General features: G+C 34.5%; 1 protein-coding gene across 2 annotated transcripts in view; it reads right to left on the bottom strand.

Moving 5' to 3' along the window:
* Nucleotides 1-1,062: 1,062 nt before the first annotated feature.
* Nucleotides 1,063-25,094, bottom strand: part of PLGRKT (plasminogen receptor with a C-terminal lysine) — a 59,602-nt gene continuing 35,570 nt past the window's right edge. Inside the window, exons 3-6 of one of the 2 annotated variants that reach the window (XM_044656653.1) lie at nucleotides 5,972-6,102; nucleotides 5,234-5,343; nucleotides 3,056-3,179; nucleotides 1,063-1,677 (exon numbers count right to left, since the gene is read on the bottom strand). In XM_044656653.1, the coding sequence (XP_044512588.1) occupies nucleotides 3,058-3,179; nucleotides 5,234-5,343; nucleotides 5,972-6,102 (363 nt within the window). In that variant the 3' untranslated portion in view covers nucleotides 1,063-1,677; nucleotides 3,056-3,057. Of the gene's footprint in view, nucleotides 1,678-2,905; nucleotides 3,180-5,233; nucleotides 5,344-5,971; nucleotides 6,103-25,094 lie in introns of those variants that run through there. The other variant, XM_044656647.1, reaches the window with a different exon arrangement.

The raw sequence follows: 25,094 nt of genomic DNA, 5'->3' as shown, positions 1-25,094 counted from the left end.
ATGTGAGCACTCCTTCCACTGAAGTAGCTCAGAACTCATTCACACCTTGTTATCCTGGGTAATTCTTGCCCATATCTTCCCATGAGTACTCCAAAGAGACCCTTCCTTGGTTCTTCTAATAGTTTGTGGTCAACAGTGTACCTTTGGGGGGCTGTCTGCTCTGCCTCATTCCCAATATATGATCAGCCTATCTCCTTTTCCAGTTGTACATATCTGTGATAACGCCATTTGTACCATTTTTCTTATGCAGTAAGTCTTATCCATCTTTTTTGTGTTCTATGGGCCACTGCAACTTTGATTTGTTCCATGTTGTTCTATATACACTAAAGAATTCAAAGATCTTTTTTAAAAAAGCAATCATTTGGATACTGAGCTACTCTGAATTGGTTGACATTCTGGATAGATGCAATCCCCAGGGCTGCAATGATATGTGCAATTTCATTTCCATGAGTTAGATCAGGGTTGGGACCTAGCCACACTAATAAAGCAGGAAAATATCTCTCTCTGTATCAGTTTAGTGTGACCGGGTGTTTCCCAGGGGTTTGTATTCTACTAATAAACCCTGTAGATGGGTTGGAGGAAGAGGGGCAGGGAAGGAGCTGAATTTCTGTTCCTTGAGATCCAGAACTGTACTAACACATTCAAATTGCTTTTGGAATGGTTAAACAGAAGCATGGATTGCATTGACAGTTTCAGTTCTCGTTTTTAGTGGGTGAGAACAATGATACAAAGCCAAATTAAAGACATATTTTCTATTATAACTTTGCTGGGAGATGTGAAGGAATAAATTTTACATATTTCCATCTGTTTAAATTTTTGGATAGTGGAGAAGGTAAATTCTAATGAGAATTGTCAGTTTCCCCACAATGTTTAGATTGTTTTCACTCACTTGAAGTACAAAGGGCACTTATTTTTAAGATTCTAAGCAGTAATTAGTCAACAGTTATTTATAATAAATAATTATTATTATTTATAAAAATAACTATTTATTAGTTATTTATAACTAACACGTGGAGATATGAGAGGAAAAAAATTTTAAATAGTCTTTGCCCTCAAGGAATTTACATTTTAATTAGTAACACAATAAGTAAATAACTATGTACATATAAGATACATTCCTCAGTATGTGGAGATAAAGTCAATTCTATTTGCAGACAATAAGATAATTTGTTTAAAAGATGGTCTCCATATTGCTTGCAAAATGATCCACTGAGCTTCAGGAAGAAAATTTTAGAAATTCTAATTCTTAAAAAAAAATTAACAAACTAAGCTTAGTTAGTATTTAACATAAAGATTAACACCAGAGCCCACATTTATTTCCTATGACAGAAAGTAAAATGTTACATGTGGTTCCTAAGGTATTTTGAGAAAAAACGAGGTGCTTCTGATGGAGAAAATCATCTTCTTCCCCTATTCAATCATTTTCAGTTTATTGTAGCCTATTGTAGTCACATGGGCCAAGCTGAACAGATTTCTAGGTCATTTATTTTATAGAGTTTTAATTAAACTCACCTTCACAAAATGGATAATGCTTTGAAAATATTCCTGCAAAGAAATCACAGATAGAAAATTATACCAATAATGCAATCACTGGTGGAAAACTGTGGCAGTGCTGATCCTTCTGCTCCTCCAGGGAGTTCTTTCTTGGCCACATTCTGAGGTAAAAACCATGAGAATCTAATTGGATCAAAAAATGGTCAAAAAGTGGAAATTATTAAGATTATTTGAAAAGTGTTCTTATATTCACCTTAATTATGAATCTCAAACCAAGTATATATTGTGCTTTCAGATGCTGATGACATCATGACATTTAAAAATTGAGTTTTAGTTGTTGAAAATGATGCGTCACCTATAACATTCTCAGTGGATTGACTGCTGAACACTTGCCAGTCAAGAAGACCTGAGTTCAAATCCTTAATCAAACATTTACTAGCTGTGTGACCTTGGGCATGCCATTTAATTTCTGTCTGCCTCAGTTTCCTCATCTGTAAAATGAGGATAATAATAGCACTTACTTCCCAGGGTTTTGTGAAGACCAAATGAAATAATATTTGTAAAAAACTTTGTACACTTTAAAGCACTAAAAGCTAGAAATTATTATTTTCATTAATGTTTATTATTGTTTTTCACACTTAAAAAAACAGTTTCGAAACAAATCTCCTGTTTAAAAATCTTCCAAATGAGTTTCAAAGGATTTTGAAGCCATTTGTTAAAAATATCTGCTGCAGCTTTCAATTAATTTGCAAGAACAATAGATTGACATAAAAAAAGATGAACATGTACTAGCTGAATTTCAACAAAACAAGCATCATGATTTGGTAAGTGAGACCTATGATATACTTCTTCCATTTGGAACTATGTATCATTACAAAATTTCTTTATCAGCTATGGAAGTCATTAATTAAAACCAACTACTAAAATGAACTGAGCTAAGAACTAGACTTTCATGTGACTGTATCACAAAGTGTTCAACCAAGACTTTCAAAAATCTGGAAGCATATTTGATCATATTGCTATTGTTAAAATATTATTTAATAACGATTCCCTTGAAAAATATTTTAATGAGAGCAAAAAGGTTTTATGGTTTATAAATAAATATTAGCAAAATATTTATTTCATCCTTTTTACATTTCTACTTTGGATATATTTTTATGATGTACATAAATAGAGGAGTATATATGTATATGCTTTGTAAATAAATACATATATAATGAGAGTTTGTGCTAAAAATTTTTTTATGACAATTACATAATCAAAACAATTTCAAAGCCACTGATTTAGCAAGTCACAGCAGGCAGGCCTAGAAAAATTATGAACCACATTGAGTGTTACCCAATGGTTTTGGTGCACATACTAGAAAATGTGAAAAAGAAGGACATATTATCTTCAGAAAAAATGCAGGATGTATTTGAGACATGGTGAGTTTTAATTTTTTTTAATGAATTACATTATATCCAGAATAATGATGCCATTTAAAAAATTCACTTATATTAAAAAAAAAAAACTTGATTCAATCAAGTTATTTTGTGCTTTGACTACAGCCCAGAGAAACTACCTTCATTTTTCTATGTAGAATTTGCTCTGAGCTTTTCTGGCCTTTTCCAGGGTTTCAAAAGTGATTGATCCTCTTGGCAATTGTAGCTTGCTATTTTCTGTCTCTAATATGTTCTCCGCTTCACCTAGATAAAGCAAGCAAAAGGGGAAAGGGGAATGATCTCAGTGACATTTAGTTGTGGAAGCAACATCATTTCAAATCTCTGTGCCTCAGTTTCCCTCATCTATAAACTAAGGGGAGTAGACTAGATAGTATTATATAGGTCAAACCGCTCTAAAGCCAGCTTGGTGATAAGCTTCTGCAAGCTTGGGTAGTCAGGACACAGTTCTGAAGTCTGACCCCTGAAGCCATCCCAGCTATCATTCTGAAAACCCGCAGTCACCTCCAGAAGAGAAGCCCCTGGTGCAGTCCTGTGGCATAATCAAGGACTTCAGCTCAAACAAAATGAAATGCTCTATAATATTTCTACCCCCAAAAAGGTAACTTTTGGAAACTTCTTTCTTAGGCCCTTGAGTCTTACACGAAAGGCCCAATTTTCATGATGAAGATCAATAGGCCACAATAAAATGAAATGAGGGAATAGTTAGAAATTCCATATTTTCATCCTTTCTATCCTAAAATCACCTTAAGGATAAAGGAAGCCTGATCCAGTAGAAGGACCACTGGACAAGGAATAAGGCTAACAGGGTTCTTGACAGATTTTGTCTCACTAGTATGATCTGGAGTTAGCCTAATTAAGATTACAAACTGGAAAGGCCCTTAAAAGGCATTTAATTCAATCCTTCATTATATGGATGAGGAAATTATCAGAGCTGGAATTTCAGTCCAGATCTTCTGACCGCTTGTCTACTGCTTGGTCGACTGCTTCTTTGGCTGTCTGTTTCCTTATTGGTAGCATGAAGAAGACAGAGGTTCCTACTAGCTCTAAGATACTATTTCGTTTCTCAGGATAGCAGTTTAGTAGCCTTGTTATCTTCCATTAAAACTCTATGGGTTAATGCTATCATTTCCCACTAATAAGACTGAAATCAGGGCATTTCAACCATCCAAAAATATTTTTACTAATTTTAGCTCAATTATTCAAGAATATGGTTTTTAAAATTATACAATTGGTAAGGCCCACTAAAGGCAATAATTCAGTGTAACTTATTAAAGCTATTAAGTTTGTATATCAGTATCTTATCTATATTACTATGTCCTTAATTTCCCAGAAAACCTGTTTTCCTGATAGATATTAATTTGGCAATACAAAGTTGTATTTAATTTACTTTGAATTGCTAGCATTTTATTTTTTCAAGGTTAAAAACTTTTCTTCTTTAAAATATACAACTATATTAAATTTACTTTTGGGGGGGTGGAAAACCCTTATCTTCCATCTTGTAATTGATACCAAGTATGTGTTCCAAAGCAGAAGTACAGGAAAGGTTAGGCAACAGGGTTAAGTGACTTTGCATAGGGTCACATAGCTAGGAAGTTCCTGAAGTCATATTTGGATCCAGAATTTCTCACCTCCACAACTGGCTTTCTATCTACTGAGTCATCTAGCTGCCCCTAAATTTATTTGAAAAATATTCATACGTTTCCTAGAAAATAAGCTCCTTCACTACTCATAAAGTTCAATTAATGTGGTATAATAAATTTGACATTTTTTCAGATAATGCATTATTTTTATGAGACAGTCTGGGTTAGGACATGAGCAACATGAAACCAAGTAGGTGATGGAAATGGATTAACCCCAGCGCAGTCATTTTAAAATCTACAATCCATTGTTCATACAGACAGTCCCAACTAATGAACAGGCTGTGTTGGAAAAGCCTGAAAATCAGTTTTGTGGAACTTGGGCATTTCTCCAAAGACTTAGTGGTATGAAGGGCACTTAGTTTCTGAGACCAATGAATGAATTAGCCTAAAACCCCCAGCTCAAGAAGCCAGTGAGGGATTCTGACTGAAGCAGTGGCTACTGTCTGCCAGGAGACTTGGGCAGGGAAGAGGAGAATCTGGGTCATTATCTCTCCTGAAGTGGAGGCAGCAGTGGGACTTCCTGAAGAGGAAGGTGGCCCTCTTGAAGGGAGAAGGACAGGCTGGTCTTCTTACAAACAGGCTGTTCCCAAGTCATGGGTTCTTAAGTAGAGGGCTGCCTGTACTAAAAAATAAATTAGGATCTATAAACATCCATACCTTTCATCCTCTGCAGAAGGGTTCCGTAGCCCATATCATATTGATAGGCAAAGATAAAGCTTAATGGAACAATAGGGAAGAAGAGGCCTGGTTGCTTTTTTTTAATTGCTCTGTTCAAAGAAAAACAAATATTAAAAACCATTCTTTTAAGAGGAACAATTATCTCTAGCCTTTCCCCAAAGATTCATCTGGCTGTTAGGATGAAAGTTCTATTTCAAATGAGATCGTAGATCTTTTGAAGGATAAGTAATAACAAGGACTTTCAAATTTATCCTTAACTTTTAACTAAATGTTCCTTTTATCTCTGGCATCAACATCATTAAGAAAACTTACACATTTAATATATAAGCAATAAGACTAGTTTCTTACATACACTACCTTTGTAGTATATGTGTGTTTCCTAAAGAAAAAAAAGCCTTTCCCATTTTCCTCTCTTTCCTAAGGAAAATGACTTATCTCTGCTCTGAAAACTGATATCATTTTTGTCTCACATTTCTCTGAGAGCTGTGATGAGCCCTAGGACAACACAATTAGCATGGTCACTGGGTGCATTTGTGGCTCCCCCATATACAACTGCAATAAGTATTGATGGAGAGAGTATCTACAATGCTGAGACCAGGAATCTTCTGAATATGTGAATAGCATGATAAGGACAAGGTGGAGGGATAAATATTAGATGTTAGTTGACTTTTCCTGGCCACCAAATAAATTTTTCTAGATAAACAGCAAACAACATACCCAGCTGTGAGACTGATGGCAGCAATGCCAAAAAATGTCCCAAAATATTTGAGGAATTCTCTTGTCCAGGCAATCTGCATGGCCATCTGCCTTTCTCTCATTTCATTTTGTATCGTCAATTGCCTTTCCATCTGAGGAGAGAACAGAAGGTAATGTGGTTATTTATCTTTTTTTATTTACTTTTATTTTTTTATTTTATTAATTTGATAAAGATATTTTTGGTCTCAGTTCCCTTTTTACTATATAGTTCCTTTATTTCAGAATACTTCACAGCAAATTTCCTTAAGTAATACTATAATGAAATGCATTCAATCTAATCAATGGCTTAGATTAGACTGCTATGTGGTATAGTAGTTAGAGTGGTAGGCCTGGAATCAGAAGACCTGATTTCAAATCCAGCCTCAAATATTAATTGTGTGACCCTAAATGAGGCACTAAATCTTTGCATCAGTTTCCTTGAGTGTAAAATGAGGAAAATAATAGTGCTTTATTTTTGTTGTTGAGTAGTACATTTCTGACTCTTCGCTGACTCCATTTGGGGTTTTCATGGCAAAAATACTGGAGTGGTTTGCTATTTCCTTCTCCAGTTCATTTTACAGGTAAGGGAACTGAGGTAAACAAGATTAAGTGACTTTCCCGGGATCAGCTAGTAAAGTATTTGAGGCTGAATTTGAATTCAGGCTTTCCTGACTGTAGATCTGGCACTCTATACCCAATGTCATTTAGCTGCCCATAATGCCCACTTCTCAGTGTTGTTAATAATATTTGTAAAGTGTTTAGCACAGTGCCTGTCGCATAGAAGGTGCTACATAAATACTTATTACCTGCCCCTTTCACTTCTGATCTTGGAAGTGATATCTGCTTGCATCATGTAGACAATGAAACTAAGATTTTACTTCTTTTTAGGTTATATCTATAGAATTCTGGGGTCAACCAGAGACTAAAAAACAACTGTACAAAGCCTAGTACATATAGAAAGAGTTTAATAGTTACACTCATGCATATAGTTTTTTGGCAATTATCAAACATTCTTGAAACCACTCTATCTTTCAGATGTACCTAGAGTTTAAATCAAAATTCATTTTTCCAAAGTACAAGAGAATCTCTGAAATCTAGAAGCACCATTATTTATAATGGAAACTTTCTGCATGGTCCATGATATTAAATTGGTGTATATACAATATCCTAAAACTCTAGGCTGTTAAGGAAAGTGAGCTTGGGGCATTTAGTATATTCAATACACATTAAGAATCAGACTCAGGGGGACAGTTGGGTAGCTCAGTGGATTGAGAGCCAGGCCTAGAGATGGGAGGTCCTAGGTTCAAATCTGACCTCAGATACTTCCCAGCTGTGTGACCCTGGGCAAGTCACTTGACTCCCATTGCCTACCCTTACCACTCTTCTGCCTTGGAGTCAATAAATTGACTGCAAGACGGAAGGTAAGGGTTTAAAAAAAAAAAAAGAATCAGACTCATGTGAATTGATCCAACTGTTCTGGAAGGCAATTTGGAATTGTGCCTAAAGAGCTTTAAATGACTGCCTGCCCTTTGATTTAGCCACACCACTGCTGGGTTTGTACCCCAAAGAGATCATAAGGAAAAAGACTTATACAAAAATATTTATAGCTGCGCTCTTTGTGGTGGCAAAAAATTGGAAAATGAGGGGATGCCCTTCATTGGGGAATAGCTGAACCAATTGTGGTGTCTCTTGGTGATGGAATACTATTGTGCTGAAAGGAATAACGAACTGGAGGAATCCCATGTGAACTGGAACAACCTCCAGGAATTGGTGCAGAGTGAAAGGAGCAGAACCAAGAGAACATTATACATAGAGACAGATATAGTGTGACAATTGAATGTAATGGACTTCTCTACTAGCAGCAATGCAACGATTCAGGACAATTCTGAGGGACTTCTGAGAAAAAATGCTATCCACCCCCAGAAAAAGAACTGTGGGAGTAGAAACACAGAAGAAAAACAACTGCTTGATCACATGGGTCGATGGGGATATGATTGGGGATATAGACTCTAAGTGATCACCATAATGTGAATATTAATAATATGGAAATAGGTCTTGATCAATGACACATGTAAAACCCAGTGGGATTGTTTGTTGGCTATGGGAGGGGGTGTGGGAGAAGGGGAGAAAAAGAACATGAATCATGTAACCACGGAAGAATATTCATAATTAATTAATTAATTTAATGAACTTAATTAAAAAAGAATCAGAGGCTCAACATTCTGGATTTTAACTTAGCAAGTCAGCATGTGACCTTGGTAAATGATAAATCCTTTCTGTGTATTAATTGAATTATATTTTTTAAAATGAGATAAAAATGGCAAGAAGTAAGGAATAATTAAATTGGATATGTCATCTTAGTTATAAACCTATGTCCAACAATCACTTTCTGTAGAACTTGGTGTAAATCATACTTTCTGTGCCTCTATTTCCCTACTGGAAAGAGGGAGATCATTAGGACTTCCACCTAACTTCAACACTTAATAAGTCTGTGATGATCTTTGAGAGTCTATAGTAGAAACTTTAAAGGTCAAACACAGATCTTTCCACAAGTATACATTTTAAGGAAACTTTTCTCAAAGGTATAATGTAAATTTAATTAACATGAAACTTTGATGGTTTTGTCATCCCTTGGTTAATGTTACTTAATCATAAAACAAAACATAGTTGCTTATCATTATAAAAAAATTGATTTACAAATTCTGTGTTAACACAATTTTGTAATGATTAAAACCAATGGAAATATATGCTGATTAAATTATTAGCCCTCTAATTTTAATCCTGTGTGTCAGAACCTACATTATCATCCCTTCTTCTCAAAGCATTGTCCATATCAACAAAAAAATTAAGAGAACGTCTATCATAAATCCCCTTTGGAACATTTAACCCAAATAATGAAGTACCTAACTCTTTTATCCTGTTTTGACCTTATTTTAAATAAACATAATGAATGTTTTATGTAGTAATAATTTTCCCACTTCCATTGCCCAGAGCATTCGTGTTGATTTAGCCTGAAAACAATTCAAAATTAAATTGTTCCTTATTGTCTTTAAGCTATGATGGTTTTGCTGTCTTAATTGATGCTAGATAATAAAAATAATTGTACTTATGTGGTAGTTTGAGAACAAAGTAGGAGGGATAGTCTTTATTAAAGATAATTACACACAGTAGGGAAAAGTCTATTCTTTCCACCTTCACAAAACTATTAAGTAGCATTCTCTTTTCACTGAACTTTTATTCTTCAGTTGGCCCAATTGAATTTATTATGGATAGTCACTATACTTGACTGACATCAATAATTGGCCAGTCTCTTGAGTTTTCCAAGTGGCAATTATGCAAAAGCCCACAGACCACTTATGGTATCTGAATAATGAGGTTTCATTTGGGTACCTATAGCACAAGTATAACATTGCACACAAATTTTACTCACTGCAGTTTTTTTAATCGGAGCCTACTAAGAACCAACATGGAATCAATTCATCTCAATGTTTTCATTCCATTAATCTTCTAATTTATGCCAAATACATTCAGATGTGATGATATAGTTGTCTTTCTATTTGCTTGATTGAGCAAAGACAAAAAGATTATTTTTACCTTTGGCCATAAATTTTTACCATTTTTAGAAATATGAAAGGGTCACAATAACCATTTTTTGCTCCATTTTTAAAAGTACATAAAGATACTATGAGAATAGGTGGAATTTTAATGGAAGCCAAAATTCAGGTTTGGGGTAAAAACTGCACAGATGAGAAGAAAAGATGGCAGCTGGAATGTGACATTTTCAGTTGTATATCTACTTTCAAGTTGTACTGTGGTCCCTTAAATAACTTGGGAGGACTCTGGGAAAAGAACCAAGAGGCAAATTAAAAGCTTCTAAAAAGAACTTTAGCACATTTCAACATACAAAAAAACCCCATAAATCAAATGCAGACAGAATAATAATAATAACTACCTCACAAAGGCTTAAAAGATCAGCAGACTACTTCTTCCCATATATTCGGCATTTCAGATGAAAACAATCAAATCTAACAATATTTTCATTCAAGTCAACAAATGATTTGATAATAAAAGGATCTTTCTTAGGAAGATCTGTGATTTCACTGGTATGGGTATTCCTTTCTTCAACATAGTTTCAATTTATCTACCCTTTAATATAGTCTAAAAAAATCATTATCAGATGGACAAATTTCTGGTGATGAGTTTCTCTAGAGATCTTTGGAGGAAAAAGTACCATCAAGCCTTTCCAGCTTGGTAAGGCCTGCCAAAGCTTATATTCTACTATGTAACCTTCAGCAATTCTGTCTAGGTTATCTCTGCCATCATGGCTTACTGGAGGAAGGCAGTAGTGAGAAGGAATGTGTTACCATAAACAAAAAGATTAAGGATTTCCTATGGATGGGGGGAAAACTATCCATGCTAGCTAAGGACACAGCACTTATAAGATTTTGTGACAGGAAGTATCTTAAGATGATTAAAAGATGAAAAGTCAGCCAAAAAAGACCTATTTTTTCAACCTTTGTCTCAGTAAGTCACACAAGCATTTACTAAGAGCTCATACTATGTGCCAGGCATTGTGAGACTAGGAATAGAAACAAAAGGACAGTTCTTGCTCTCAAGGAGCTTACCTTCTAATAGGGGAAGATAATACAGAAAAGGGAGTTGAAAACCCAGAGAGGAATAAAGACATCTTTGGCCTGGGCCTCCTCCTTAAACTGGAGGTTCTACAAAGAACCAACCAATTGGAAGATGAGGCCACAAGGGCCCAGAGTACTTCTACTGTGAGAAGTAATCAATGGATGGAATAAGCTTTGAGGGTGAAGAGGTTTTCCTGGTGAAGAAGTAGCCTGGGGAGGGACAAAGATAATATCATAATCTACCTAATAATCCTTTAAATAAATTGCCTTTAAAAGACATATTTTCCTATCTATGCTCAAGATTTCAGCAAACAAAAAGGCAAAAGACACTTACTTGCTCATAATCCAAATTCCTTTGTTTTCTAGCAAATCCGATGTGTTATCTTTCATTGCTTCAAGAAGCAATGCTAAGAAGCACAAGGGCCCAACTCTCCCAGGGAGGTCTGATTCATAGGTAATAGAAAGAACATTAAGTTAAAACTTGGGAAATTGAGATTCTGATGCCCATTCTCCATTAATTTACCTGGACAATTTACTACTCTCAACTTCAGTATTCTCATCAAAATGAGGTTTCATAACTATCAGTCTGCAAATTTCTGGTCCACTAAATTTTTACTATAAAAAGTTTTTACTATTTAAAACTTATAAACTTAACAGAATGACCCATCCATTCCTGTTCTTTGTATCTTTATCTTCTTTCTCCTTCCTTGCATGAGGGCACTGCTTCCTGTACTCCTGAGGGGCAAGCCTTGGCCTCTGGAAGAGCATTCAAGATAGTGAAATTTAGCTATTTTATCAATCTGTAATATAGTTTGGCCTAAATGATCTCTAAGCACATCTCCAACTCAAAAGTTCACCACTCCTTTATTCATGTGGCTTCCCTACACTGAGACACCCTTTGATTTAACCTAATACTACCTGCCCTTTACAGTTCAGCACAAGATGTCCTTCATCTTCCTTGCTGGTACAGGACTCTTTATCTCCCCAGTGTCTAGACTTAATATAACCCGTACCACACTATTGGCACACAATCTGCTATTTATCAAAGTATTTCAAGAATTGGCCCATAAAGTCTTATATTTCTATTGTTGTCCCAGTACCTAATACAGTACAAAACATGTTGACTCAAAAACTACTTCTTGGTTAATGGTTAGTATTGCTATTCAAAAAGTAAATCCTATTTAGAAATTTAAAAAAGTAAAAGATTAATGGGAACCGCTACCTGCAATTTAGAGCTATGGAAAGATTTAGAGAACAAGGAGCAAACTTGGAATTTAAACCTATGTCTTTTTTCACTACTAAGACATTGTCAGTTTCACCTCTTTTAACTACTTAACAGTAATAATAACATTTACATAGTACCTTATAAACAGACAGTCATGGTTACTGTAAATATAAACATAGTTTTACCATAATTTAGATTAAGATAACTCAAGCCTTTAAATCAATGATATCTCATCTAAACTGATTTTCTTTTCTTTTTTTTTTAAGCTTCTATCTTGGGAAGAACTAATTACACTAAAGAAATAATCACTATGTCATTCCTGAGGAGGGAAGTTTTTTCATATTCATGCTACCAAACAAACGTCAGTGGTGAAACATTACCTCACTATTATTAAAAAGGCAACAAACTCAATTTTCCTAAAATTGAAACGAATAATAATTTTCACATGTTGCTATGTTTTCATTTTCAGAGATATTATGTTTCTACAGAAAGGTGACTCTAATCTAGGACCTGATGACATACTTTCCATTTATTACTGTTTCAACTCTGTAAAAAGAAACAAATCTTTGATGTTCAATTAAAAACAAGCCTGAATAACCACCAAGAAGGAGGGAGATATGACCATAAGAGTTATTAAAACTTAAATTATGGCAGCTTTACTCAAGAAATATTTTTGTTCTAAACTTCTTTGAATGTTGTTCTTGTAAGAGTTGCAATTATATTTATACTAAGATTATTCATATACACGGAATTCTTCTTTCTGAGATTTAAACTTGAATTTGTTATTTAATAACCAAGTTGGAATGAGAAACTAGTTACTGGAGACAGTAGTGCCTATGCTCACTATTATAACACAAGATAAGGAAGGAAGGAACGAAGGAAGAGAACAAACGAAGGAAGGAAAGAAGGAAGGAAAGAAGGAAGGAACAAAGGAAGGAAAGGAAGAAAGAAGGAAAGAAAGGAAGAAAGGAAGAAAGAAAGAAAGAAAGAAAGAAAGAAAGAAAGAAAGAAAGAAAGAAAGAAAGAAAGAAAGAAAGAAAGAAAGAAAGAAAGAGGAAGAAGGAAAGAAGGAAATAATAAAGGAATGAAGGAAGGAATAAATGAATGAAGGAAGGAAGGAGCTTCATTTACAGTGGTCCCTAGCTATACTGCAGTTCACTGTATCATGGCTTAAAATATGTGTGTGTGTGTGTGTGTGTGTGTGTGTGTGTGTGTGTGTGTGTGTGTGTGTGTGTAAAATTCTGTATCACCGAGTTACACTTATCACAGCACACTATTGGCTAATGGAATGAAAGGTGACCAACCACAGTGCTGTGTTCTGTATCCTGGGTGCTGATTGGCTCAGTAGGTTAATAAGAGTATGGAAAAGGTTTATAAGAGAATGGGAAGGGTTTATAAAGCCTTAAAATACATATAAATAATAAAATATAATACTGCTACTTTGCAAATTTTCCCTATTGCAGGTATCTCTGGAACGTAACTCCCACAATAGGTGAGGGATTGCTGTACTTCATTTATTAAGTACCTATTATGCTCTAGAGCAGCATCAGTTGGCGAAGTATTGGCATGCAGTGCAGGGGAGGGGGCAGTTAAAGGGGGAGCTGCTCCCTCTTCCCAGCACCTGAGGTCATTTTTGGCATGCCCCACCTCTCTGTCAAGCTACCCAATGCAAGCTCCCTCTGCTCTCTGAGGTAATGGGGTGGGGGAGCGGTGACTCATAGACAGTTTAAATTTGCATTTTGAGCATGAAAACCTTCACCAACGCTGCTCTAGAGTCTAAACGCTACTCTAAGTATTTTATAAATATCATCTTGGGGGCAGCCAGGTGGCTCAGTGGATTGAGAGCCAGGCCTAGAGATGGGAGGTCCTAGATTCAAATATGCCTCATAAATTTCCTATCTGTGTGACCGTGGGCAAATCACTTAACCCCCTCCATTGCCTAGCCCTTACCACTCTTTTGCCTTGGAACCAATACACAGTATTGACTCCAAGACGGAAGGTAAGGGTTATTAAAAAAAATATTATCTCACTTAATTCTCATAACAACCATGGAAATAGATGCTATCACTATCATTTTTTAACAGTTACGAAAGCAGAAGCAAACAGAGGTTTAATGACTTGCCCAGGATCACTCAGCTTGACATGTCTTAGGCTGGATGTGAACTCAGGTCTCCCTGACTGGACTCAATACTCTATCCACTGCTTCTACCTAGCTGCCTCTGTGAGACAAAGGCTATTCGTGGAATCTTTGCTTAACTTTCTGATCTTTGGCAACAAAACATTTTAAAAAGATGGTCTATGATAGCCAATCAACAAATATTTATTAAGAATTTACTATATACAGAAAACTATGTGGGCTATTATGAGGAACATTATACAAAGAAGCATAACAGCATCCCTAGCCTCAAAAGACTTCTAATCCGGTTGAGGGGAAGATCTCTGCTGGTCTCAGAGGACTAGTGTCCTCATGGAATTCTGAGGCTGCCTTTCCTCTGTGAACTTAGTTTGCACTTGAGACATCTTTTTGCACTTGATAATGATACTGCCATCAGCCACTACAGCTCTGGTGGATATTACCTAAGAGGTGCAGATCTTCCAACTTTTCTCAAGTTCACTGCCAACTGATCAAAGAGAAAGCAGAGGGAAGAGAAAAGGTGTTCCCTTCTCCTACTGTGTCCCATTTCCTCTAAGGAGTCCTTCACTGTTGAGGTTAACAGCCACTTGACTGATATGCTCTAAACTAGCTTGCTATTTTTATAGATAATTCCATGGTCTTACTAAGGAACAGGCATGTCACTTGCGTCAATTATTGATATAAGAATTTTAAAATAATTTTATTACTTCTTTTATCCATGAAAATGTGCTTTAAGTACAAATAATTACAATTTTGAAATAAAAATCTTATCTCCAGTATTTAGGGCATTTATATGGTCCAGTGGATAGTGTGTCCAGCCTGCAATCGGGAAGAGTCATCTTTCTGAGTTCAAATCTATCCTCAGACACTTATTGGCTCTGTGACTCTGGGCAATTAAATTATTCCTGGTTGCTTTAATTCAGTGGTTCCCAAATTTTTTTGGCCTACTGCCCCCTTTCCAGAAAAAAATATTACTTAGCCCCCTGGAAATTAATTTTTTTATTTTAATAACAATTATTAGGAAAGATAAATGCACCTGTGGCCATCACCGCCTCCCTGGATCATTGCAGCACCCACCAGGGGGTGGCAGTGCCCACTTTGGGAATTACTGCTTTAATTTCCTTATTCGTAAAATGAACTGAAGAAGGAAATGGCAAACCATTTCAGTAGTTTAAAAAAAAATCCATACCTTACATGTTGGAATCAATACTGAGTATTGGTTCTAAGGCAGAAGAATAGTAAGGGCTAGGCAATGGGGGGTCAAGTTACTTGCCCAAGGTCACACAAGTAGGAACCCAGGACCACCCGACTCTAAGCCTGGCTTTCAATCCACTGAGCCACCTAGCTGCCCCTCACTTCAGTATCTTTAACAAGAAAATCCCAAAAGTGGTCATAAAGAGTCTGTCATGATTGAAAAGGACTGAACAAAAACAATGATATGTATAAATGTATTTTCCCAAATGACAGCTTGGGCCTTTAAGGTTAGTTTTAAATTCCAGTTCTTCTAGATTTAATAATCACAAGATATTTCCTATGTGCATCATTTATTTTTACAAAGTCTCTATAATCCTATTAAACCAATAAAGGACTTATTCATACCTGGTTTGTTTGTTTGTTTTTTTTGACTGATCAATTCAATTTAGATGTTGGGTTTTCTGTGATTACTGGAAATGAGAAGTTAAATACTGGAAGGTAATTTTATTTCAATTTTGAATAGCTCTAATTTATGGGAAGTTTTTTCCTTACATTAAAACTAAATTTGCTCCTTTTTCGTTTCTATCCATGGTTTCCAGTTCTCTCTGGGTCCATAATGAACAATTCTAATATCTTTTCCACCTGATAGCCCTTTTTTAAATCTTGAGCACTGATATTTTGTTTCCTCTCAAGTATTCTCATATCCAACTTAATCAATCCTAGTTCCTTCAATTGATCCCTATATGGTAGTGATTCCCAAAGAGGGCGCTACCGCCCCCTGGTGGGTGCTGCAACGATCCAGGGAGGTGGTGATGGCCACAGGTGCATTTATCTTTCCTATTAATTGCTATTAAAATTAAAAAAAATTAATTTCCAGGGGGCTAAGTAATATTTTTTTCTGGAAAGGGGGTGGTAGGCCAAAAAAGTTTGGGAACCACTGCTATATGGCATGAATTTGGAGACCATCATACTCTAATTGGCTTCCTTCAGCCTGTTTATATTATTCTAAAAATGATATAAACTAAACATAATACTCTAAATGTTGAGTATAGCACAGGGCAGTGGAATTAACAACCCCTCATATCTGTACATTATGCCTCTCTCAATGCAACCTTATCTTCCTTGGGTTCCATTTTACATTGTTAACTAAATCAGTTTTAAAAAATCCCTAATCTCTTTCTTTGCAAACAGCTATCTAGTCATACCTCTTCCATCTTTCACTTATGAGGTCAAGCTCTTAAATTTAAGTATAAGACTTTACTTTCATCTCTATTTAGTTTCATCTTATTAGATTTGGTCCAATGTTTCCACTTGTCAACATCTTTTTGAATCTAAACTACAATTTGACATTTGTCCCCACTAACATTTTTTCAATGGCACATCTGTTAATATCAAACTCTTTGGCTTAGAGTTTATAAGATTAAAAAAGAGTTTGAATTTCCTCTTTTCTTCCAAATCTGAGAGAGAAAAGCAAAAAAGAAACTCTACAAATGTTTTAGTATATTTTCCCCAAAGATTAATTCCAAAATCAAAGCCAACATCTACTATGATTAAAATGATCTTGAGACATTGATTTTAAGGTAAGAATGTCAGTTTATTGACTATTGTAGAGAATTATTGATAGATGCATAAGAGATTACAAACTAGGTTTCTTTAAAAAATATGAATAGAATCTCAGATGGACTTAAGGGTAAGAGAGAATTTTCCCAAGGTGCTCTGAGAGACAATTACCCAACTGATTTTGCACTCTGTGGGCTGACCCTGTCCCGAAAGGAGGTCCAAAGAGCTCCTCTGTGAGATTTGGAAAATCTCAGTGTTTTCACATCAAATATTTATCTATAAGATCTGATAGGTGAAGGAGGTTGTTGGTGAAACATCAGTGCAAGCCCAACAGGTTTGCTGGGCTAGTGGAGAAGGCTGTGGAGATTCAAACTGTTTGTTCATCTATACAGCAAAGAAAGAGAGACTTAACATTTCTCTTGTGTATAACTTAGATAGGATAGCTAGATTAAGGTTTTGGGAGATTTATATAGAATAGGAAGAGAGAGTAGATTCAACTCTGTTGGGGAAGGAGATCCTTGAGGATCATATTTGGGTGGCTGGAATAAGAAATTTTAGCTTTGGGATTTATATATCATAAGAATTTCTTTTTCTGCTTGTTTCCTTTTACTATCCCTTTCATTAGTTTTTTATCCATCATAAAAATATATTTTTTATATATCTAGTGGGGCCAGAACTCTTAGGCTGCTCTGAGAAGCCATATTTCTCAACAGTCAAATCCAACAGCCTGTCCACACAGCTCATATTTATTGATATTACCATCCTATACCAATAATTAATAAGAGCTAGGAAATCCTTATAACGCTATATTCATTTATTGGTTAGGCCAGCATCATAACCAATAAAGTGATATATAGGTCAATTGCCCTCTCAAATACCAGAGACCCTGAATCTTGGTCAGACAGCTTATTAGACTTTTAGGAGTTCATTATTCAGTCCCTCCTTTGAACATCCCAAGACATTTTTAATTGATGAATACCTAATTAGGAGGTGGTCTATCAAACCCTCAGCCTTTCCCCATACTGACAGGTAGATAGGCAAAGGTTTGCAAGCATGCTGGGAAAAATATCCTTATTTCTTTCATTTATTAGCCAGATTCTAGAAGGCATTCTTTGGGATTTCTAAAGTCAAAGAAAATGCAAAAAGCAATAGACTGGATGGAATCTCTGACCCAGATTATTCTTCCTAATATACAGACACAGTGATCTTCCTAATACACAGGAATTGAGGTCTTTTTACTCCAGGGTCCTGACATAAGAATTAATACAGTATATGAAAAATAAATTCACACAGGTCAGAATCACTTTCTGATACCAGTGAGAAAGTTCTTAAAGGTTCTGGCAAATAATCCAGATCAAAGTAACAAGGACGATACAGTACAAGTTATATAAAGTTCATTTCTCTCGCCTACAACTATCAACAAAGGGATTATTCCTAAAAAAAAAACCCAATAAACATACAGGTTGAACTTGTCTATTTTCCTGTATTGTCAAAGAGCAGGTGCAAAATAGGGGTTATGTCGGGGAAAGGAAAGGAACTAAGAAATGAGAAATCTACAAGCCTAACTCTCACCAAAAACCCCATTAATTCTCATAAGTGACATGAACATCAACTACCCTAGATAAATAAGGAAGAAAACTATAATTAAATGACATAAAAACACAGATTTGGCATTTGCCTGATTATTATCAATGCACATAATCAAATTTATAGAAAATGCTAACTTAAATAAAATAAATGTTAATTTAAAATCCTCAAAGACTATAGATATGCCCATATTTTTAACGGCCTTAAGTCATGCTTCAGTTTTTGAAGAGATAGACAATAGGTCAAGATTCAAAACCTGCCAAATACCTCACTAGACAGTGTACTCCTTTGACTCAATTAAAAGGTGGTACAAATCTAACTTAAGTGTGTGAATACCTGAAAATCTAAAGATTAACTATTCCCTCCAAGACAGTACAGTGAGCAGGGTTAGGGAATGGAAAAAGCCAAAACACCTCATTTCAAGTCTGGGAACTGCTACCTACTAGCCTAGACAATTCAGCTTTCCTTGCTGTTTTATCATTTTTGAAACGAGAGTAAAAATTCTCTGTAAATAGGAAGTTACTGAGTAATTAATTATTCCCTTCAATGATATTTACAAAATTTTGCCCCCTAAAAGTCCTGACAATGGCAAGCATAGACTTGGATATTTTGGCTAACACCTCCTGAAAAAGGTATAGTTAAGGACACAAAAACATAAAGATTGATTGCAGAACCACTTCCCTTACCTATTAAATAGCACAGTAAATTCATGATTGTTACAAAATGCCCTCACAAGAGATTCTCAATATAAAAACATGATGAAATTAACTTGACAAATTGGTCTTCAGTGGGTCTTCAGTGTCCTTGGGAATTAACTTTTTAAAGCCTTGGTTTCCTCATCTGTAAAATAAAGAAGTTGAAGTAGGTGATTTTTAAGACCCTATTCAGCCCTAAATCTATGATCCTAGGATATCTCATTTATAAGGTATACCTTATTTATAAAAAGAATGGGCTTTTTATAAGCATGAGCCAGCATGAATAAACTAGCTTCCTGGTATTAAGTAGTCATCTAATGTGTTTACTCACCCTGACTCAGGATCAGACTAAATCACTCCTACTTCTATAGAAAATTATACTCTGGAAATCAATGATGGTATCATATTAGCCTCCTGAATTTACTTTCTTGTCCTTAAAGGCAGAGTGATCTACAGAGATCTATCATTTGTAGCCTCTTTATTAATTAATAGGAAACAAGATTCTCTTTTCATTAATCTAGCACAGTGGAAAGAGCTCTGAGTTTATAATCAGATGACCTGGGTTTGAATTCAAACACTACTACATATTCAGTAACTTTGGGTAAATTACCCCATTGGACAAGTCTCAGAAAAGAATTTCTCTAATATCCCCTCCAGCTCTAAATCCAGCAATTTTATAATTACTAAGGTACTCCCATAAGCATTTCTCTCTATCAAATGACAAAAAAAAGGAAGAGGTATATTGGCACAAATTTATAATGCTGCTTAATATTTCAATGGAAAAGCAGAATAGGGTAGTGAATGGAGAGCTGGCTTGAAATTAGCAAGACCTGAATTCAAGTAACTCTTTTGACAAACTAACTATATGATCCTAGGCAAGTCACTCTCAGGGCTTTAGGGAGCTCTTTAAGACTTTAAGTTGCACAGAAGAAGTTAATTTTCTTTTGGGAAGAGAGTTTCCTCACTTGCAAGTCCCCTCTAACAATAAAATCACTAGTACCTATCCTTATTCCACCAAAATAAATACCTAGTGATATATTTCCCCCTCCCCAATAAATAGTTATTATTTTTAACATTCATTTTTTAAAAATTGAATTCCAAATTCTCTCCCTCCCTTCTGCTGATCCCCATCCATTGAGAAGGTAAGCAATAAGATAAATTATACATGCTAAGTCATGCAAAATGCATCCCCATATTTACCATGTTGCAAAAAATACCCAACAATAATGAGAAGCAAGAAACAAGAGAAGGGGAAAAGTGTGCTTCAATCTGTACTGATTTCATCAGTTCTCTCTTTGGAGGTAGAGAGCATCTTTTCTCACTGTTCTTTTGAAATCATCTTGCATCATTGTCTTGACCATGGTAGCTAAGTCTGTCACAGTTGATCATCATTGTAATATTGCTGTGACTGTACAATGTTTTCTTGGTTCTGCTCACTTTACTTTGCATTGGTTCATATAAGTCTTCCCTGGTTTTTCTCAAACCGTCCTGCTCATCATTTCTTATAGCAGAATAGTATTCCATTATAATCTGGGCTTTTATATTTTTATAAATATTCGTCCTTTTGCTTAGACCATTGGTTTTATTTGAATATAATTGGGAAATATCTCTTAATAATGCTTTAATTTCATCTTTATTGGTATTGTATTCATCCTTTTCATTTTTGATACTATTCATTTGGTTTTCTTTCTTTTTTAAGGTTAAATTAACTGGTATTTTATCTATTAAAAATAAAACCAGTTCCTAATTTTATTTATTAGTTCAGTGTGTTTTTTTCTTTCAGTTTTATTCATCTCTCCTTTAATTTTTAGGATTTCCATTTTGGTGTTTAATTGGTGATTTTTAATTTGTTCTTTTTTCTAGTTTTTTTTTGTTAAATTCCAATTAATTGACCTTTCTTTTTCCTCCTTTATTAATAATGTATCTTTTTAGAGATATAAATTTTCCCATAAATGTTTCTTTGGCTTCATCCCACAAAATTCGGTATGTTTTCTTATTGCTATTATCCTCTTTAATGAAATTATTGATTGTTTCTATGATTTGTTCTTTAACTTTTTTAGGATTAGATTTAATTTTCAATTTAATTTTCAATTAATTTTTAATCTGGGCTTCCATGGCTCTTTATTTGATATAATTGTTATTTTGTTGTGGTCTGAAAAGGATGCATTTAATATTTTTGCTTTTCACATTTGTTTGTGAGAATTTTATACCTTAATACAGTCAGTTTTTGCGAAGTTACCATACACAGCTGAGAAAACTATATACTCCTCTCTGTTCCCATTAAAAATTTTCCAGATGGCAAGGTATAGATTCAGATAAACCTAGGAAGATTTGTTTGAACTAAAACAGAATAAAGGAAGCAGAAGCAGAAGTAGAACAATTTGCTTGATAACAACAATATTGTTAAAACAGCAGCTTTGAAGGGCTTTAAAAAACTCCTGATTAATTCATGACCAACCACAATTCTAGAGAACCAAGGATGAAGCACGCTACCTACTTCCCAACAAAAGTGATGTCCCCAGGATGCAGAATGAGATATACATTTTTGTTCAGGGCCATTGTAGAAATGTATTTGTTTGACCTTGCATATTTGTTACAAAGGTTTTATTTTCTTATTTTTTCAATGAAGAGAGAGAGGAGAAGAAAATAAATGCTTATTACTTTGGAAAAGGGATTAAGGAAGGCATTGGATGGATACACTATGGAGACCTTTCAAAAAAAAAAAAACACAACGAAGAGTTGTACAGATTGGCAGACATTTATGGGCTATTATTTGTATTGCTAAAGAGAACTTCTGAACTGATGAGATCAGAGATTTTTTTTGAGTACCTGAATTTAAATATGGTATTACCTATGAATAATAAGTATTTATGGTCCCCGTACTCTCTCCCTCAAGGATAGTACTGGTTATATTTTCAAACATGGGATAACAGAGACTTCATCATTACACTTAAAATCAAGGACTTGATCTGAATCATGACCCCCAAATTGGAATGGATCAAAGATACAAATTTGTTTAACCATACATGACCCAAATGGTATGTACATCTATTTCTTTTTTCTTTTTTTACTAGACAATGAAGGTTAAGTGACTTGCCCCGGGACACACAGCTTAGAAGTGTCTGAGGCCAGATTTGAACCTAGGACCTCTTGGCTCTAGACCTGAGCCACCCAACTGCCCCCCACCCTCACCCCATCTATTTCTAAATGAACTACAAATGAATTTTTTTAAGAGAATAGGTTATTTCTCCTTTATAGCCTAACAAAATTTAAATGTTAAAATAATTCTTATGTAATTGTGATAATGATCAACAATCATGTGTCATTAACTTTTTAATGAAAGAAGATTGGAGCAGCTAGGGGGTGCAAGGGATATATTATCTTAGTTGCCTTTAGAAAGACTTGGGTTCACAAAATCCTACCTCAGACACTTACCGGCTGTGTGACTCTGGATGAGTCACTTAACTTCTTAGCCTCAATTCTCTAAGATGTCTTCTTTTAACACCAACACCTCTCCTTCCAGATAAAAGTGATCTTCCCTCCTCAAATTTTTTATAGCACTTCTCTGAGACCTCTTCTTTGCATTTATTTCACTCTTTTATCCTTCTATTATAGCAATTTTTCACTTGACCCAATTAGACTGTAAATTTGCTAAAGGAAGAGTATGTTTTTGTATCAGAGTACATTGGTTGCAACAGGTATTTAATATTTTTTAATTGAAGCATGCTAGAATTAATCATTTACCATCTTCTTCACTTTTATCTTTTCCACCAGCACAGAATAATGTTTATTACTCTATGCAAGAGATTCTGGCATGGTTACATATCTGTATTATTTTAAAAAGCAATATTAACTGTTCCTGATGTTAGGGAAGAAAAAAATTAACCATTTGTCCTTTCAAAAGAAATGCTATTTTCTTTTGATACTAACCAATTCATAAGGGATTACTTTGTTCAATTCACAACAAATGCAAAACTGAAGTAATTCCTCTGAGCTGTTATTTATGTTTGTATATTTTTAAGACCAGACTATTTATCCAGTTAAGTAGCTAAAGAGGCTTTTTTTTCTTTTATACTATTGAATAGAAAAATATATGCCTGAAATGTCAGTTTGAAATTTTTCTGGAATTTTTTTTTGTGTTTAAAAATAGGATTTTAATGCATATGTATAATTATGTTTATTATAGTATATATAATTATACATCTATAATTCAGAAAATACGATTTACTTCTATAGTGTGCCAAATAACCATGACAAGATTCAGAGTACAAACTTAGAAAAGTAAGTGTGAGTAAGTTCCATTTTGAAGAATCAATGTATTTAGATTTTTTTTAAAGAACGAAACAAAGCTGTCCTCTTCAGAATTATGCATTTAGGAGCAGCTAGATTGCTCAGCAGATAGAAAGCCAGGTCTGGAGCTGGACGGTCCTGGGTTCAAATTTGAACTCAGACACTTCCTAGTTGTGTGACCATGGGCAAGTCACTTAACACCAACTGTCTAGCCCTGCCTTAGAACCTATATGTAGTATCAATTTTAAGACAGATGATAAGAATTTTTTTAATGAATTATGTACCTTTATTTTAAAACATTTGTATTTGGTTTGCCATTAAACAGAATCAAGATATCTTTATTATTTGTTATATTAATTGAATTTTTCCTCATGAGTAATTTGAAGTCTTCTATAAGACTTTGCCTGTCATCTTTCTCCCTCAAATAAAAAACTCTTAGTGAACCATTCTGAATTGTTAACAAAATCTATATTTTTTAAACTTCTAAACTTGAACAAAATAGGTTAAAATATTCTTTTAATTTGAACTGAATTTGAATTGATCTTAAGGGTCCTTTGAGAATATTTTTTGAAAATTTAGCATAAATATTTCTTCTCTTTCCCCTTTTAGTTAAAATCCTGAAATTACAAAATGTTCATAAGTGTTTTTCCATAATAGTCTCAAGTTTTTCTTAGCATATGTACAGTAAAGATTGATGAGCATTGAGATTGCTAGTGATGATACTAAGTTATTCCCTTCATCCAGCTAAACTTCCAAAAAATCAATATTTTTATGGCCAAATATGATTAAGAATGATTTTTATACTGTAATTTGGCAACCAATCTATGAATAATATGATTTAAAAATCAAACTCAATGTGAACATACATAACAGAAATGTTATGACATTTAATAACATAATTGTATTCAATTACATCATTATCCTAATTGAATAAATTCTTTAATATAATGATGCACATATTTCTAATAAATCTTCAGTGAATGTACTTAAACCAGGGACTTGAACCAAATCTTACTATGGACCCCAATTCTTTTTTTAATAGAACTATGAATCAAAAACAGTGTTATTAAAGTCCCAGGTGAATCAATATGAACAATAATTGAACCTATAGTTAGATCTCAACGTTTTTGAACAAGAACCTTTAAATTAGCTCAGATCCAACATTTTATTCAGTTCAAATCACTAACTTAAACACTAACTTGAATGAATGCAAATAGGAATGTAATCAGGTTTGAGCATCATCATAGTGAACAATTTAATTTTTATTACAATATATTAAAAAACATTCTTTGCATTATTTTAGAAGTTCATTACTTTTTGCCTTACAGGGCTAAAGAAAAGAAAGTTTCTTATTAAACTCTTAGACTGTGGAATGTTCATGACCATGAAGCTTACTCCACAGTTTGCTCAGTGAATCAAATAAAAGTGGGATTGAATTTTTAACCTTTCAGTCAAAACTTGGCTTTATTTATTTTTTATTTCATTTCCAGGAAAGAATACTCCATTTTCCTTTGGTTTTCTTTAAGAAATACAAATCATTCCAATATTTACAACTTTAAGAACCCTGTCTAATTTGAGATCTTCGGACTTGCTATTTAACAAATGGTCTTATTCCAGCGAGATATATTGTTTCAATCTTTGTTGTCTCTGTGGAAACATCCATGACTAGGTTTCATTTAGTATTCTCAGACTGATAATGATATAAAATTGTGACAAAGTAATACTTTATTTCTATCATTCGAGCCCAGCTCACCCAAAGGGCAAAACCACTTTTCTTCTTGTTTTA

Source organism: Gracilinanus agilis, chromosome 1, assembly GCF_016433145.1.
Source record: "Gracilinanus agilis isolate LMUSP501 chromosome 1, AgileGrace, whole genome shotgun sequence".
Lineage (NCBI taxonomy): Eukaryota > Metazoa > Chordata > Mammalia > Didelphimorphia > Didelphidae > Gracilinanus > Gracilinanus agilis.
The sequence above is the reverse complement of the archived record's forward strand: the minus strand, read 5'-3'. Positions and strand labels throughout refer to the sequence as shown.